This window comes from Poromitra crassiceps (genome assembly GCF_964638095.1).
Source record: "Poromitra crassiceps genome assembly, chromosome: 13".
In the NCBI taxonomy this organism is placed as follows: Eukaryota; Metazoa; Chordata; class Actinopteri; order Beryciformes; family Melamphaidae; genus Poromitra; species Poromitra crassiceps.
This window is the reverse complement of record NC_139644.1, coordinates 45,325,871-45,338,546: the sequence shown is the minus strand read 5'-3', so window position 1 is coordinate 45,338,546 and position 12,676 is coordinate 45,325,871. Positions and strand designations below refer to the sequence as shown.

At 48.2% G+C, this 12,676-nt stretch overlaps 1 protein-coding gene across 1 annotated transcript in view; it reads left to right on the top strand.

Annotated features, from left to right (window-relative positions):
- Positions 1–10,866, top strand: part of LOC310788587 (interferon-induced very large GTPase 1-like) — a gene marked incomplete at both ends in the record, with an annotated part of 53,716 nt that extends 42,850 nt beyond the window's left edge. The window contains 2 exons of the mRNA XM_083650118.1: positions 8,990–9,668; positions 10,791–10,866. Of these exons, the coding sequence (XP_083506244.1) occupies positions 8,990–9,668; positions 10,791–10,866 (755 nt within the window). The remainder of the gene's footprint in view (positions 1–8,989; positions 9,669–10,790) is intronic.
- Between the last annotated feature and the right edge of the window lie 1,810 nt (positions 10,867–12,676).

The following is a 12,676-nucleotide window of genomic DNA, read 5'->3' as shown; positions in this document are numbered from 1 at the left end:
ACATGCCTAAAAGCTGTTGTGTGGTGGGCTGCACAGTCATAGTCATAGTATTTCCCTTCAGGCCACTGTGTGGGATCGTTTAATAATAATAATAATAATAATTCATTTATTTTATATAGCGCTTTTTCCAGACCCAAAGACGCTTAACAGAGAACAAGAGACAAGCAACAGGGAACAGAAACAGACAACAGATACAGTTAACAGGCAGGGCCGATTTTACACCTCATGGGCCCTGGGGCTATTCATCTCTGCAGGGCCCCCCCTCAAGCGGAAGGAAGTTTTTTGGCGGCGCCCAACGGGCGCGCCAAAAAAAAAATTAGTGTTTTTTTTTAGCCGTATTTAAAGGAATATCTCATTTTAAATCAACATTAGGATTATACTGTTGTGATGTCATTATTCAGTATCTTCTTCTTTTCTCACTAACTTTCATGTCACCACCTGCTCTCCTGTCAGCATTCTAACTTACAAACACAAACTGTAGGTTTAGCCATCATGTTCTTTCATAAACAGCCTGATTGGAAAGAAAACATTGCCACTGAGATGTCACAACAAGCACTTTTATTATTATGATTTAGTATTTATTATTGCTGTTATTATTACAGTGCACACACACATGGTTATTCAATTATTGCACAAATCAATCAAGCAGTATTCAAGTCTGTTCGTACCTGAAATGTCTTCTTCCTGACTTTTGCCGTGGCAAAGCGTTTGACTAGAGTGGTGAAGTCCAATGTTCTAACAATGTCACTTTCCAATGACATCAATGTCAAGTGGGTGAGCCTTTCTTGTCCCCAAAAAAAAAAAAAAAATTGGGCCCCTTGATGTCCCGGGCCCCGGGGCTTCAGCCCCGGTAAGCCCGTTGGTAAAATCGGCCCTGGTTACAGGGAACAGATACAAATGACAGTGGCGGTTCAGGGCAAGGTAGTATGGAGAAGCAGAGGGGGGGAAGATAACAGGAGGGAGGAAGAGGGGGGGGGGATGGGGGGGCGGAGGGTGATGGTTTCAAGGAGGTGGTCAGGGGTAGGGGAGGTTGTAAGCTTGGGAGAACAGGTAGGTTTTAAGTCGGGTTTTGAAAGTGGGGAGTGAGGGAGAGTCTCGGACGGTCTGGGGGAGGGAGTTCCAAAGTTGGGGTGCGGCACGGGAGAAAGCACGGTCACCGAAGGTTTTGAGTCTGGATGGGGGGATGATGAGGGTGGGAGTAGAAGAGGAACGGAGTGTACGGGAGGGGCGATGGGGGATGAGGAGGTCAGTCAGGTAGGGGGGGGCTAGGCTGTGGAGGGCTTTGAAGGTGAGGAGGAGTAATTTGAAGTCGATACTGTAATGTAAACAGTGACTCACGTCATCGCACCGGCCGCAACTAATGGAACTGATGAACGTCAGATGCGAGTGATTTTGCAGCCGTGGGTCGCTGACAAAAGGGGAGAGCCTGACACTTGCCTCTTGTTCTGGGAGCGCGCGGATGCTTTGTGTGAGGCTGTGTTCAAAGCGGGTGGGGCATTCGCAGCTGTTTAGGGCTGCCGGTGCGAAGAAAGTATATGTCAGCGTGGGTCCAGTCTCGTCCATGTAGGAAGGAGAGGGTTAGTTAGGGCTCTTCTATAGGAACGTCAGCTCCACCGTCGCGCCCCAGCAATCGTTCCGCCTTCGGCCTGCCGCCGTTGGCGTCTGCTACGCTACCTGTGCAATCACAGACTTGGTTGCGCACCGCCCAGCGAAGCTGTTTCCTCCCGGGGAGTTGGACGGTGCTTACAGCCTTGACCCCGGGGGGGGGGTCTCGGTGACCACAAAAGTTACGTATCCGTTTTAACCTTTTGTGTATCGTCCATTCAATTAATGTCTTACTGAATGAACTCCATTGTATTTTCTATTGTATATTTATCCCATGTGTTTTATAGAGGGAAACTGAGTGGGGCGGAGGAGCTTGTGATAAAGGGGGGGGGGCTATGTATTGTGCTCACTCTTATTTTCCCTACTAGATGTGTCATGTGATGTGACCCTCTGTGTGTAGTGTGACAGGGTTTACATATCGTATGTGTGCAGTGGCTTGCAGTGACGTTATCTTAAGCAGTGATAGGCTCGTATTTGCAGTGGCGTGCTCCTACTCGCGGTGAGGTGCTCTTCAGCAGGAATGTGCTTTTACTAGCTGAGATATGCTCTTATCCTGATGTGTTTTGCATCCTTTGATGGTGGTGTGTACATTATGTGACCAGTTCCTTGTTTAAGGTTTACATATCGTATGTGTGCAGTGGCTTGCAGTGACGTTCTCTTAAGCAGTGATATGCTCGTGCTCCTACTCGCAGTGAGGTGGTCTTCAGCAGGAATGTGCTTTTACTAGCCGAGATATGCCCTTATTCTGATGTGTTTTGCATCCTTTGATGGTGGTGTGGTGTGTCCTCCACCCGCCCTGATCGTCTCGCCCCTCCACTGCTGCGCGGACTCAGGGGTCGTGCATCTCGATCGCGTCTCTTTGACTACCTGGCGCCACAATGGTGGAATGAGCTCCCCCGTTTGGTCAGTTCGGCCGAGTCGCTGCCGATTTTTCGGCGTAGACTAAAGACTCACCTGTTCAGAATTTACCTCGGCCCTTCTGGAATTGACGTTTCATAAGTGCGATTTTTATTGTCTGCCTTTTTGTGCCACTTTGTGTTGCTTGCTATGTTTTCTTTTTAATTCTATAATTGATGTTGCCTATACTGTAATTAATTTGAACTTGTTGTATTTTGTTGTAAGTCGCTTTGGATAAAGGTGTCTGCTAAATGAAATAAAGTAAAGTAAAGTGTGCAGGGACGTGCACAGAACATTAGAGGGGCAGGGGCTCAAATTCATAAAAGGGCACTACAGCCGCCGTCCGGAGGGCGGCGGCGGAAATTTGAGGCAATTTGAAGGCCAATTTAGGGGTATAACTCATTTTAAATATTCAGATTTTAACCAGATTTAGAGGAATATCTCATTTTAGGATGAGACTTGTCACGGAAAAATAACTCCATAACTGAATAATATTAGTATATAAAAGTTGCATGCTGTTGCAATACTGTTGTGAAATCATTTAAGCATCAATCTGTATTTGCTCCTATTCTCCCTTTAGGTTGTTGTACTACAACAGATAGCAACACAGGCAGAAACATTGAACGATACTGAGTGAGGCTTGTAATATACCATGCATTTTAACCATAATTCTAAAAAGCAAGACAGAAGATTTAGATAAGGTGTATTAGAATTTTTTTTATTTTTTGCGGATTCAACAACACAAGATCCCTTTCCAATAGTGTAAAGTAAAAAATATTTTCAAGAGCAACAATTCTGCATTTGTTCCCTATATTTTGGTTATTTATTTATTGGGTGGTTTATTTATTTATGTATTTATTTATTCATTAATTTTTGGGTTCATTTTTGGGTTCATTTTTGGGTTGGTGCCTTCAGGGGCAGTTTAGAAAAACACTGCTCCATGCAGAGGCCTATTACAAATGGTGCATTCAAGGCCAAGAGAGCTCGGAAAAGGCATTTATCTTTGAATGCTGCCTTCAGTGACGGCATGGAAAGGGCAATTTCCCTACAAAGCACCATTAGAAATGCATTCATGGTCAGGAAAGGGCACTTTTTATTTTATTTTTTAATGTGTCTGAGCTGTTTGTTTTGTTCATGTGTTGTTGGAATGAAAATGAAAAATGTATTATAATAAAAAAAAAAAAAAAAAAAAAAAAAAGGGCACTTTTTACAGACTGAAAAAAAGGCAGGGGCTTTCATGTCTATGTGTGCACGTGCCTGGTGGTGTGTACATTATGTGACCAGTTCTGGGTCCCCCCCGGAAGACCGCAATTCTGTCTGCACTTAGTGACCCCCAAACTCCCTGTTTTAATTTGTGCCTTAATTAAAGATTGTTATATTGTACCTGTACTCCTGGTGGTTGCGTGCTTGTTTTCCAGTACTGACATTTTGATCCTACATCTCATTTTGGTATATCTGGTAGCCTTGGCCGGCTTAAAGCTAATCCAAACAAATACTACGCTGGTGGCAGCGGTGGGATCTTTACAATAAAAATGTCATTACCTGGAGAAAACGCAATTCCCCCTGGTGAGGCGGGTACAAGTCAAAATGCCCCCTCTTCGAGTACCAACGGTGCAACTCAGGGGCGGACTGGGATCATAATTCAGGCCGGGCATTAGATACCAAGCAGGCCAGGCCGATACGGGCCGACGCGCGTGCCGGCGTCCGAAGGGCGACGGCGGAAAATTTGGGGCGTTTGAAGCTCAATTTGGGGCGTTTGAAGCCCAATTTGGGCCGTTTGAAGCCAGATTTGGGTCGTTTAAAGCCAGATTTGGGCTGTTTGAAGCCCGATTTGGGCCGTTTGAAGCCCAATTTGGGCCAAGTCCAATTTTACAATGAGATGCACCCACTTTAAACCTGAATAAAGTAATAAAACCACTAGTAAACCAGTAGGCCGCGCCTGGCCTGCTGTTCAGTGAGTGGCCTGGCCTGGCTTGCAAAAAAAAAAAAAAAAAAAAAAAATTTTTTTTTTTTTTTTTTTTTTTTTGGCAGGCCAGGCCAGGCCAGGCCACCGGGCATTTGCCCGACGTGCCCGATTATGCAGTCCGCCACTGGTGCAACTCCACGCCCAGTCTTTATGCCAGAAACCTTCACTGGCACTGGGAGGGAATGGTCGGACTGGTCTGAGCAGTTTGAGATGGCTGCTGATGTAAATAATTGGGACGGTTTGCTGAGGCTAAAATTTATGAGTCTCCTACTGTCTGGGCGTGCTCGTGAGGTGTATAGTGGGCTATCCGCTGCAGCTAAAGCTAACTATACCTTGTTGAAGGATGCTATGGGGAGGTGCTTAAATCCCTGCGATAGTGATGATTGGAGCCGGGCCAGCTTCTCCTCACGGAGGAGGCTCCATAATGAAACTGTCCGGGAGTTTGGTATATCTCTGCGCCGGTTGGTTACTACAGCCTACCCCTCTGCAGACCTTGATACACAGGACTTATTGGCAAAGGACCATTTTATCACTCATGTGGGCAGTGGAGATTTGCGTATTAGTCTCCGTAGTGCCAAGCCTGCATCGTTAGAGGCTGCAATTAATTTTGCTTCAGAACTTGAGCTCATTAGGGGCCTGGAAGATGGCCATTTGGCCCAAGATGCTAAAGTTCGGGGGGTCTCAGAACCGAAGCCTAAAGATGATGAGCGAATGGAAGCTTTACTTGGGGTGGTGGAAGGGTTGAGACAGGAGTTTAAATCTTTACGGGCTACTGTGCAGGATTTAAAAACAAACCCAGTACACTCCCCGGCAGCTGCACCAACCCCCCGCACTTGGTCAGCTAACGCATACAACACTACAGCTAGACGGGAGGCTAGAGAACAGGGTGGTGGCTGTTGGGAGTGTGGATGTGACCGGCACAGGGAAACTAGAGGGGGCGTGCACAGCGGATCCAATGCCCGCCCCCCTCTCATTAGTTTCTACTAGGGTCCCTGAAAAGGTCCAAGGAGGCTCCGGATACCTCGCAGCCAAGATAGGTGGCTTTAGTTCTCATGTGCTCGTAGATACTGGAGCATCACGCTCTGTCATACCTAAACAGACCTGGCTTTCAATCACCAAGGGGGGGTCAGATTTACAGGAGTATGTGGGGGAGGCAAGAGCAGCGAATGGGGGGGCAATGCTAATTCTTGGAGGCTGGCAGACAGTGTGCCAGTTAGACTCATTGGCCTTGATTGTTGATTTTCTGGTGTCTGACATACCGTCTGAGGAAATCCTGCTTGGCTTTGATATTTTGTCCAAATATGGTGCTGTGGTTGATCTTGGGGCAAAAACATGCCGGATAATGGGGAAGACAGTCCCCTTAGTAGATCTTAACCCAACACTACAGCCCCAATCTGTTGTTGTTCGGTGTGATAAGATAGTGCCACCACGGAGTGAGGCTATTGTTTCAGGCATGGTTAAAAGTGCATGGGGGAACTACGCAGCGGGCATGTTAGAACCATCATCAGCTCTACCTAAGCATTGTGATTTATTGGTAGCCCGTGTCGTTTGTAAAGTAGACAAGGGGGTACTGCCAGTGCGGGTCATTAATGTGACTAACGATGCTTTGACATTAAAAAAGGGCATGACAGTGGGCACACTCTTCACTGATATAGAGGTTGACGAGGTGGGAGAGAGCAGTGAAGGAGGGGAAGATGTCTTACAACCCTGGACCGTCGATAGCCTCATGAGTCACTTTGGGGTGGGGGAGAAGGGACTCTCTGCTGAACAAATGGAGGCAGCTAAACAGCTATTAAACCGGAGTCTCTCTGTCTTTAGCCGGGGCGAGACCGATTTGGGCAGGACTCATAGGACCCTGCACGAAATCGATACAGGTGATGCTAAGCCCATCAGAGTACCTCCACGGAGAGTTCCCCTCCACTTACAGCAGGAAGTAGCAGATAATCTGAAACAAATGCTCGATGGTGACATCATTCGGCCTTCTTGTAGTGCCTGGGCAGCCCCTGTAGTCCTGGTGCGTAAGAAAGGGGGCGGGCTCCGATTTTGTGTTGACTACCGGAAACTTAATGATGTCACTAGTAAGGATGCATACCCCCTCCCAAGGATAGATGATGCGCTTGATAGCCTCAACCATGCCCGCTGGTTTTCCACTCTCGATTTAGCTAGTGGTTACTGGCAGGTGGAAGTTGACCCTAAGGACCGCTGCAAAACTGCTTTTACCACACGTCAAGGGTTATATGAATTCAATGTTCTGAGCTTCGGCCTCTGCAATGCGCCCAGTACATTTCAAAGGTTAATGGATTTAATCCTTGCAGACTTGCAGTGGGTAACCTGTCTGGTATATCTAGATGACATCATTGTGTTTGGGCGTACGTTTCAGGAACATCTGGCTCGTCTTGACGAAGTGCTTATGAAACTTCAACAGGCCAATTTGAAAGTAAAACCCTCTAAATGTAACTTGTTCTCTACTCGTGTCAATTATTTGGGGCATGTTATCTCTGCTGAGGGGGTGATGGCGGACCCTGCTAAGGTGGTTGCTGTGAGGGAGTGGCCTGAGCCAAGGAACCAGACTGAGGTTAAGAGCTTTGTAGGACTAGCCTCTTACTATAGGCGCTTTGTGAAGGGTTTCGCAGACATCGCTCGCCCCTTACATCGGCTTTCAGAGGCAGGGAGGCGGTTTCAATGGAGTGAAGATTGCCAACAAGCATTCGATCAGCTTAAAAGCAGTCTTATTACTGCCCCTGTGTTGGCCTACCCAGACCCAACGAAGACATTTATTTTAGACACTGATGCCAGTAACCTTGGAATTGGGGCGGTCCTATCTCAGGAAGGGGGAGGTCATGAACAAGTCGTTGCATATGCCAGTAGGGCACTGACTAAAGAGGAGCGCAAATATGCTACCACAAAAAAGGAGCTTTTAAGCATGGTCGTATTCACGAAATATTTTAAACATTACCTGTTGGGTAAAGAGTTTGTGTTACGCACTGATCATAATTCTTTACGGTGGCTGCATAACTTCCAGGGGCTGGAGGGGCAGTTGGCCCGCTAGATTGAACAGCTGGCTAACTTCCAATATAAGATTGTACACCGCCCAGGCAAGCTACACGCAAATGCTGACACTCTTTCGAGGTTGCCTGCCTGTTTTGATTGGGCGTCGCCAGCTGTTAAAAAGACAGGGCAAAACATCCCCAAAGTGTGTGTTGTGCAGGAGACGCCTCAGGTCCCCCCTAGCGAAGAGAGAGAGATGGATGAGCTTGCCCAAGCCCAAATCGATGATAGTGAATTACGGCAGATAATAGAGTGTAAAAAGCGGACAGATGAGTGCCCTATGATAGAGGCTCCTGAATTACAGAAGTATGGCCCTGTGTGGAATCAGCTACACATACAGGGATCTAGGTTAGTGAGGTTTCCTCCTGCCCATTCAGATGCGGCATCTCAAATACAAGTAATCCTCCCTCGTTCTTTGGGTTTTGGCACAGTTACATGATGATGCTACAGGCGGGCATTTGGGAGTGCAGAAGTTACAGGGGAAGGTAAAAGATCGTTTTTATTGGCCGGGGTGGTTTGGGGACGTTAAGCAATGGGTGAGGGAGTGTGCGGATTGTTCCCCTCGTAAAACCCAGGGCAAGACCCCATGTGCTCCCTTGCAACCCTCAGTGACATCCAGACCTTTCGAAAGGGTGGCGCTGGACATACTAGGCCCCCTCCCAGAAACCCCTGGGAAGAACAAGTACATCTTAGTGATTGGCGATTATTTTTCAAAGTGGACCGAGGCTTTTCCCCTCCCCAACCAAGAAGCTGGTACCATTGCTAAAGTGTTGGCAGAGGAGTGGGTGTGTCGTTTTGGGGTCCCCCGTAGTCTTCATTCAGATCAAGGCCGAAATTTTGAGTCTACACTGTTTAAGGAGTTGTGCAGGCTCTTGCATATTCATAAGTCTCGTACAACCCCTTACCACCCCCAGTCAGATGGACTTATAGAGCGCTTCAATCGTACTCTCTTGTCCATGTTGTCATTGTTCATAGAAGACAACCAGCTGAATTGGGACACTCTGCTGCCCTATGTGATGTTGGCGTATAGGAGTAGCGTTCATGCCAGTACCGCATTTACCCCCTACAAAGTTTTATTTGGTAGGGAAGTTGTTCTGCCGGTAGACATCATGTTAAACCTAGAAACACAGGAGCACTTTTCTTCAGTGAATGATTATGTGTTCAAGCTTGGTGAGACACTGTCTACAGTTGTAGGGGCAGTCAAAAGACATCAAGCCAAGGCATCAGAGAGACAGAAGAACTTGTATGACTTTAGGGCCAATTTCCAGTTCTACTCTGAGGGAGAGTTAGTTTGGGTGCGGAATAAGGCTAGGAAACGAGGACTGTGCCCCAAGCTACAAAGACGTTATAAAGGTCCCTTTAGGGTGGTTGAGAGAGTAACAGATGTCCTCTATAGACTGGTGTTGGTAGAGGGAGGCCCGGAGTGTGTGGTGCACTTTAATAGACTTAAGCCCTATAACTCTCCCTTGGCAGTGCAAAGTGATCCAGTGTCCAGGGGGGCTGACGATGACCAGTGGGATTTTCAGCCAGCCAGACCCTCTGGACGACAGCAGCCGGAGACCCCGGTTGGTGCAGGCTGGGTCCATCATCGCCACTCAGCTGACCTGGGGATGTCAGGAGGGGAGAGGTTACCACCGGGAGGCGTTGTGACCCAGGGCCCCGTGTCTTCAGGAGCCAGGGGAGCAGAGAGGACTCCGCCCAGAGACCATCACGACAACCACCAGGGCCCCGTGTCTTCAGGAGCAGAGAGGACTTCACCCAGAGATCCTCACGACAACCGCCAGGGTCCCGTGTCTTCAGGAGCCAGAGGAGCAGAGGGGACTTCATCCGGAGATCATCACGACAACCACCAGGGCCCCGTGTCTTCAGGAGCCAGAGGAGCAGAGAGGGCTTCGCCCAGAGGTCACCACGACAACCACCAGAGTCCTGTGTCTTCAGGAACCAGAGGAGCAGAGAGGACTTCATCCGGCGATCATTGCGACTACCACCAGGGCCCCGTGTCTTCAGGAGCCAGAGGAGCAGAGAGGACTTCGCCCAAAGATCATCACGACAACCGCCAGGCCCTCCTGTCTTCAGGGGTCAGAGGAGGTCATCCTGAGTCCCTTGCATCAGTGAACCCTCCCACTGAGGATGCATTTGCGGGCTACTCCAGGCAAGAAAGAAGGGCAGCGCTCCATGATCGGAGTGACTCCAGTGGTCGGCCCCTACGTCATCGGAGGCCACCTGCTTGGTCTCGTGATTTCCAGATGTCATGGGAGTGACTCGAGGGCGAGTCTTTCATTATGGGAGGGGGGAGTGTAATGTAAACAGTGACTCACGTCATCGCACCGGCCGCAACTAATGGAACTGATGAACGTCAGGTGCGAGTGATTGTGCAGCCGTGGGTCGCTGACAAAAGGGGAGAGCCTGACACTTGCCTCTTGTTCTGGGAGCGCGCGGATGCTTTGTGTGGGGCTGTGTTCAAAGCGGGTGGGGCATTCGCAGCTGTTTAGGGCTGCCGGTGCGAAGAAAGTATATGTCAGCGTGGGTCCAGTCTCGTCCATGTAGGAAGGAGAGGGTTAGTTAGGGCTCTTCTATAGGAACGTCAGCTCCACCGTCGCGCCCCAGCAATCGTTCCGCCTTCGGCCTGCCGCCGTTGGCGTCTGCTACGCTACCTGTGCAATCACAGACTTGGTTGCGCACCGCCCAGCGAAGCTGTTTCCTCCCGGGGAGTTGGACGGTGCTTACAGCCTTGACCCCGGGGGGGGGGGTCTCGGTGACCACAAAAGTTACGTATCCGTTTTAACCTTTTGTGTATCGTCCATTCAATTAATGTCTTACTGAATGAACTCCATTGTATTTTCTATTGTATATTTATCCCATGTGTTTTATAGAGGGAAACTGAGTGGGGCGGAGGAGCTTGTGATAAAGGGGGGGCTATGTATTGTGCTCACTCTTATTTTCCCTACTAGATGTGTCATGTGATGTGACCCTCTGTGTGTAGTGTGACAGGGTTTACATATCGTATGTGTGCAGTGGCTTGCAGTGACGTTATCTTAAGCAGTGATAGGCTCGTATTTGCAGTGGCGTGCTCCTACTCGCGGTGAGGTGCTCTTCAGCAGGAATGTGCTTTTACTAGCTGAGATATGCTCTTATCCTGATGTGTTTGCATCCTTTGATGGTGGTGTGTACATTATGTGACCAGTTCCTTGTTTAAGGTTTACATATCGTATGTGTGCAGTGGCTTGCAGTGACGTTCTCTTAAGCAGTGATATGCTCGTGCTCCTACTCGCAGTGAGGTGGTCTTCAGCAGGAATGTGCTTTTACTAGCCGAGATATGCCCTTATTCTGATGTGTTTTGCATCCTTTGATGGTGGTGTGTAGATTATGTGACCAGTTCTGGGTCCCCCCCGGAAGACCGCAATTCTGTCTGCACTTAGTGACCCCAAAACTCCCTGTTTTAATTTGTGCCTTAATTAAAGATTGTTATATTGTACCTGTACTCCTGGTGGTTGCGTGGTTGTTTTCCAGTACTGACATTTTGATCCTACATCTCGTTTTGGTATATCTGGTAGCCTTGGCTGGCTTAAAGCTAATCCAAACAAATACTACAATACGTTGCTTAACGGGGAGCCAGTGGAGAGAGTGGAGGACAGGGGTGATGTGATCACGGGACCGGGTGTGAGTGAGCAGGCGAGCAGCTGAGTTCTGGACCATCTGGAGTCTATGGAGGGAACGGGAGGTGATGCCAGTGAGGAGGGAGTTGCAATAGTCCAGGCGGGAGGAGATGAAGGCATGGATGAGGGATTGAGCAGCAGGGGGGGAGGCAGTGTCTGACTTTGGCGATGTTACGGAGATGAAAATATGAAGTTTTGACAACGGAGCTGACATGGGGATCGAAGGAGAGGGTGGGGTCCAGGATGAAACCAAGGTTGCGTGCCAGGGGGGGGGGGGGGGGGTGATGGTGCGTATCCAGCGTTGTTTGGGCAATGAAAAGGGACACTGCTCCAGGCCAACTGAGTTCATTTTCTCGATGTACCTTTCCCTCTCCGTTGGAGGAAGTGTACTGAAATAATCTTTTGACATTATCTAAAAAGAAAACTGTCCAAATCCCTTGAGTTAAAAAAGAAAGAAAGGCAGAGATCTTGGAAAATGTTGCACAAAGAGAGAGAGAGATAATGGGTTTGGACAGTCATAGCACTTGGGGATGTTGTTACAAGCTTGAACTAATTGGCTACAGGATGTGGTGGCGTGGCGTAGGGGTTCGAGTCCATGTTTACTTCCTGCCACTGCCAATGTGTCCATCAACAGCCACCATGACATGTGTCCTGTCAGTGTCCTGGAGAGAAACACAGAACCCCCCCGGCCTGCACCCTAATTGTAAGTGTCTCTGGATAAGCTTAATGCCTCAAATGTAATGTTTGTTGAGTCTCCCACACACAAAAACCTCCAGTAGAGTCCTTCACTTTTAAGAGTTGCCTTGGCATCGTTCAGAGCGCCCACTGTTTTTAGTACATTTGAAATGGTTTACCTGAGCGGCTTACTGTCTTTCTTCTTCTTCTTCTTCTTTCACCGCCTCTCATTACAGAGATTGTTAACGTCTCCCCAGCATGCTGGGAGAGCAAAAGGGAAAATGAGAAAACAAAGAAAGAAAGAAGACTCAAAGGATAAGGCTGCTTTGTGGGAGATGACAAACACCTCAGAGGATCAAAAAGTGTCTTCAAGATTTGTATCCCAAATTCACAAGTATCACAGCATTATCAACCTCTATACCTCTACTTCAAGTTTCCACATTTACAGAACAATCAATAGTATGCCTGTCCGTACTTGCGGGGGTGGGTGGAGGATGTGGGGGGTGTGGATGGGTCTTTCTTATGTCCAATTATTCCATTATTAGGCTACGCAGCCAGTGCTCAACAGGCTCCAGTCCGGACTGGTCTGTGGACAGTAACACTTATCTTGGATCACGGACCAGGTCACATGACCATATCACTCACTGAAGGTCACAAAAACCGGTGGTTTCAGTCACAAAGATTTTTATGTTTTTACTTGAAGGTTTTCGGGCATTTGTTATAGTTTGAGCAATATTTATTACCCATGGGTCTGTGGAACCCATTCACATATTTTTTTAATAATAATAATAATAATAAAATACCTAAACAGGGTTTTGATCTGACGGCA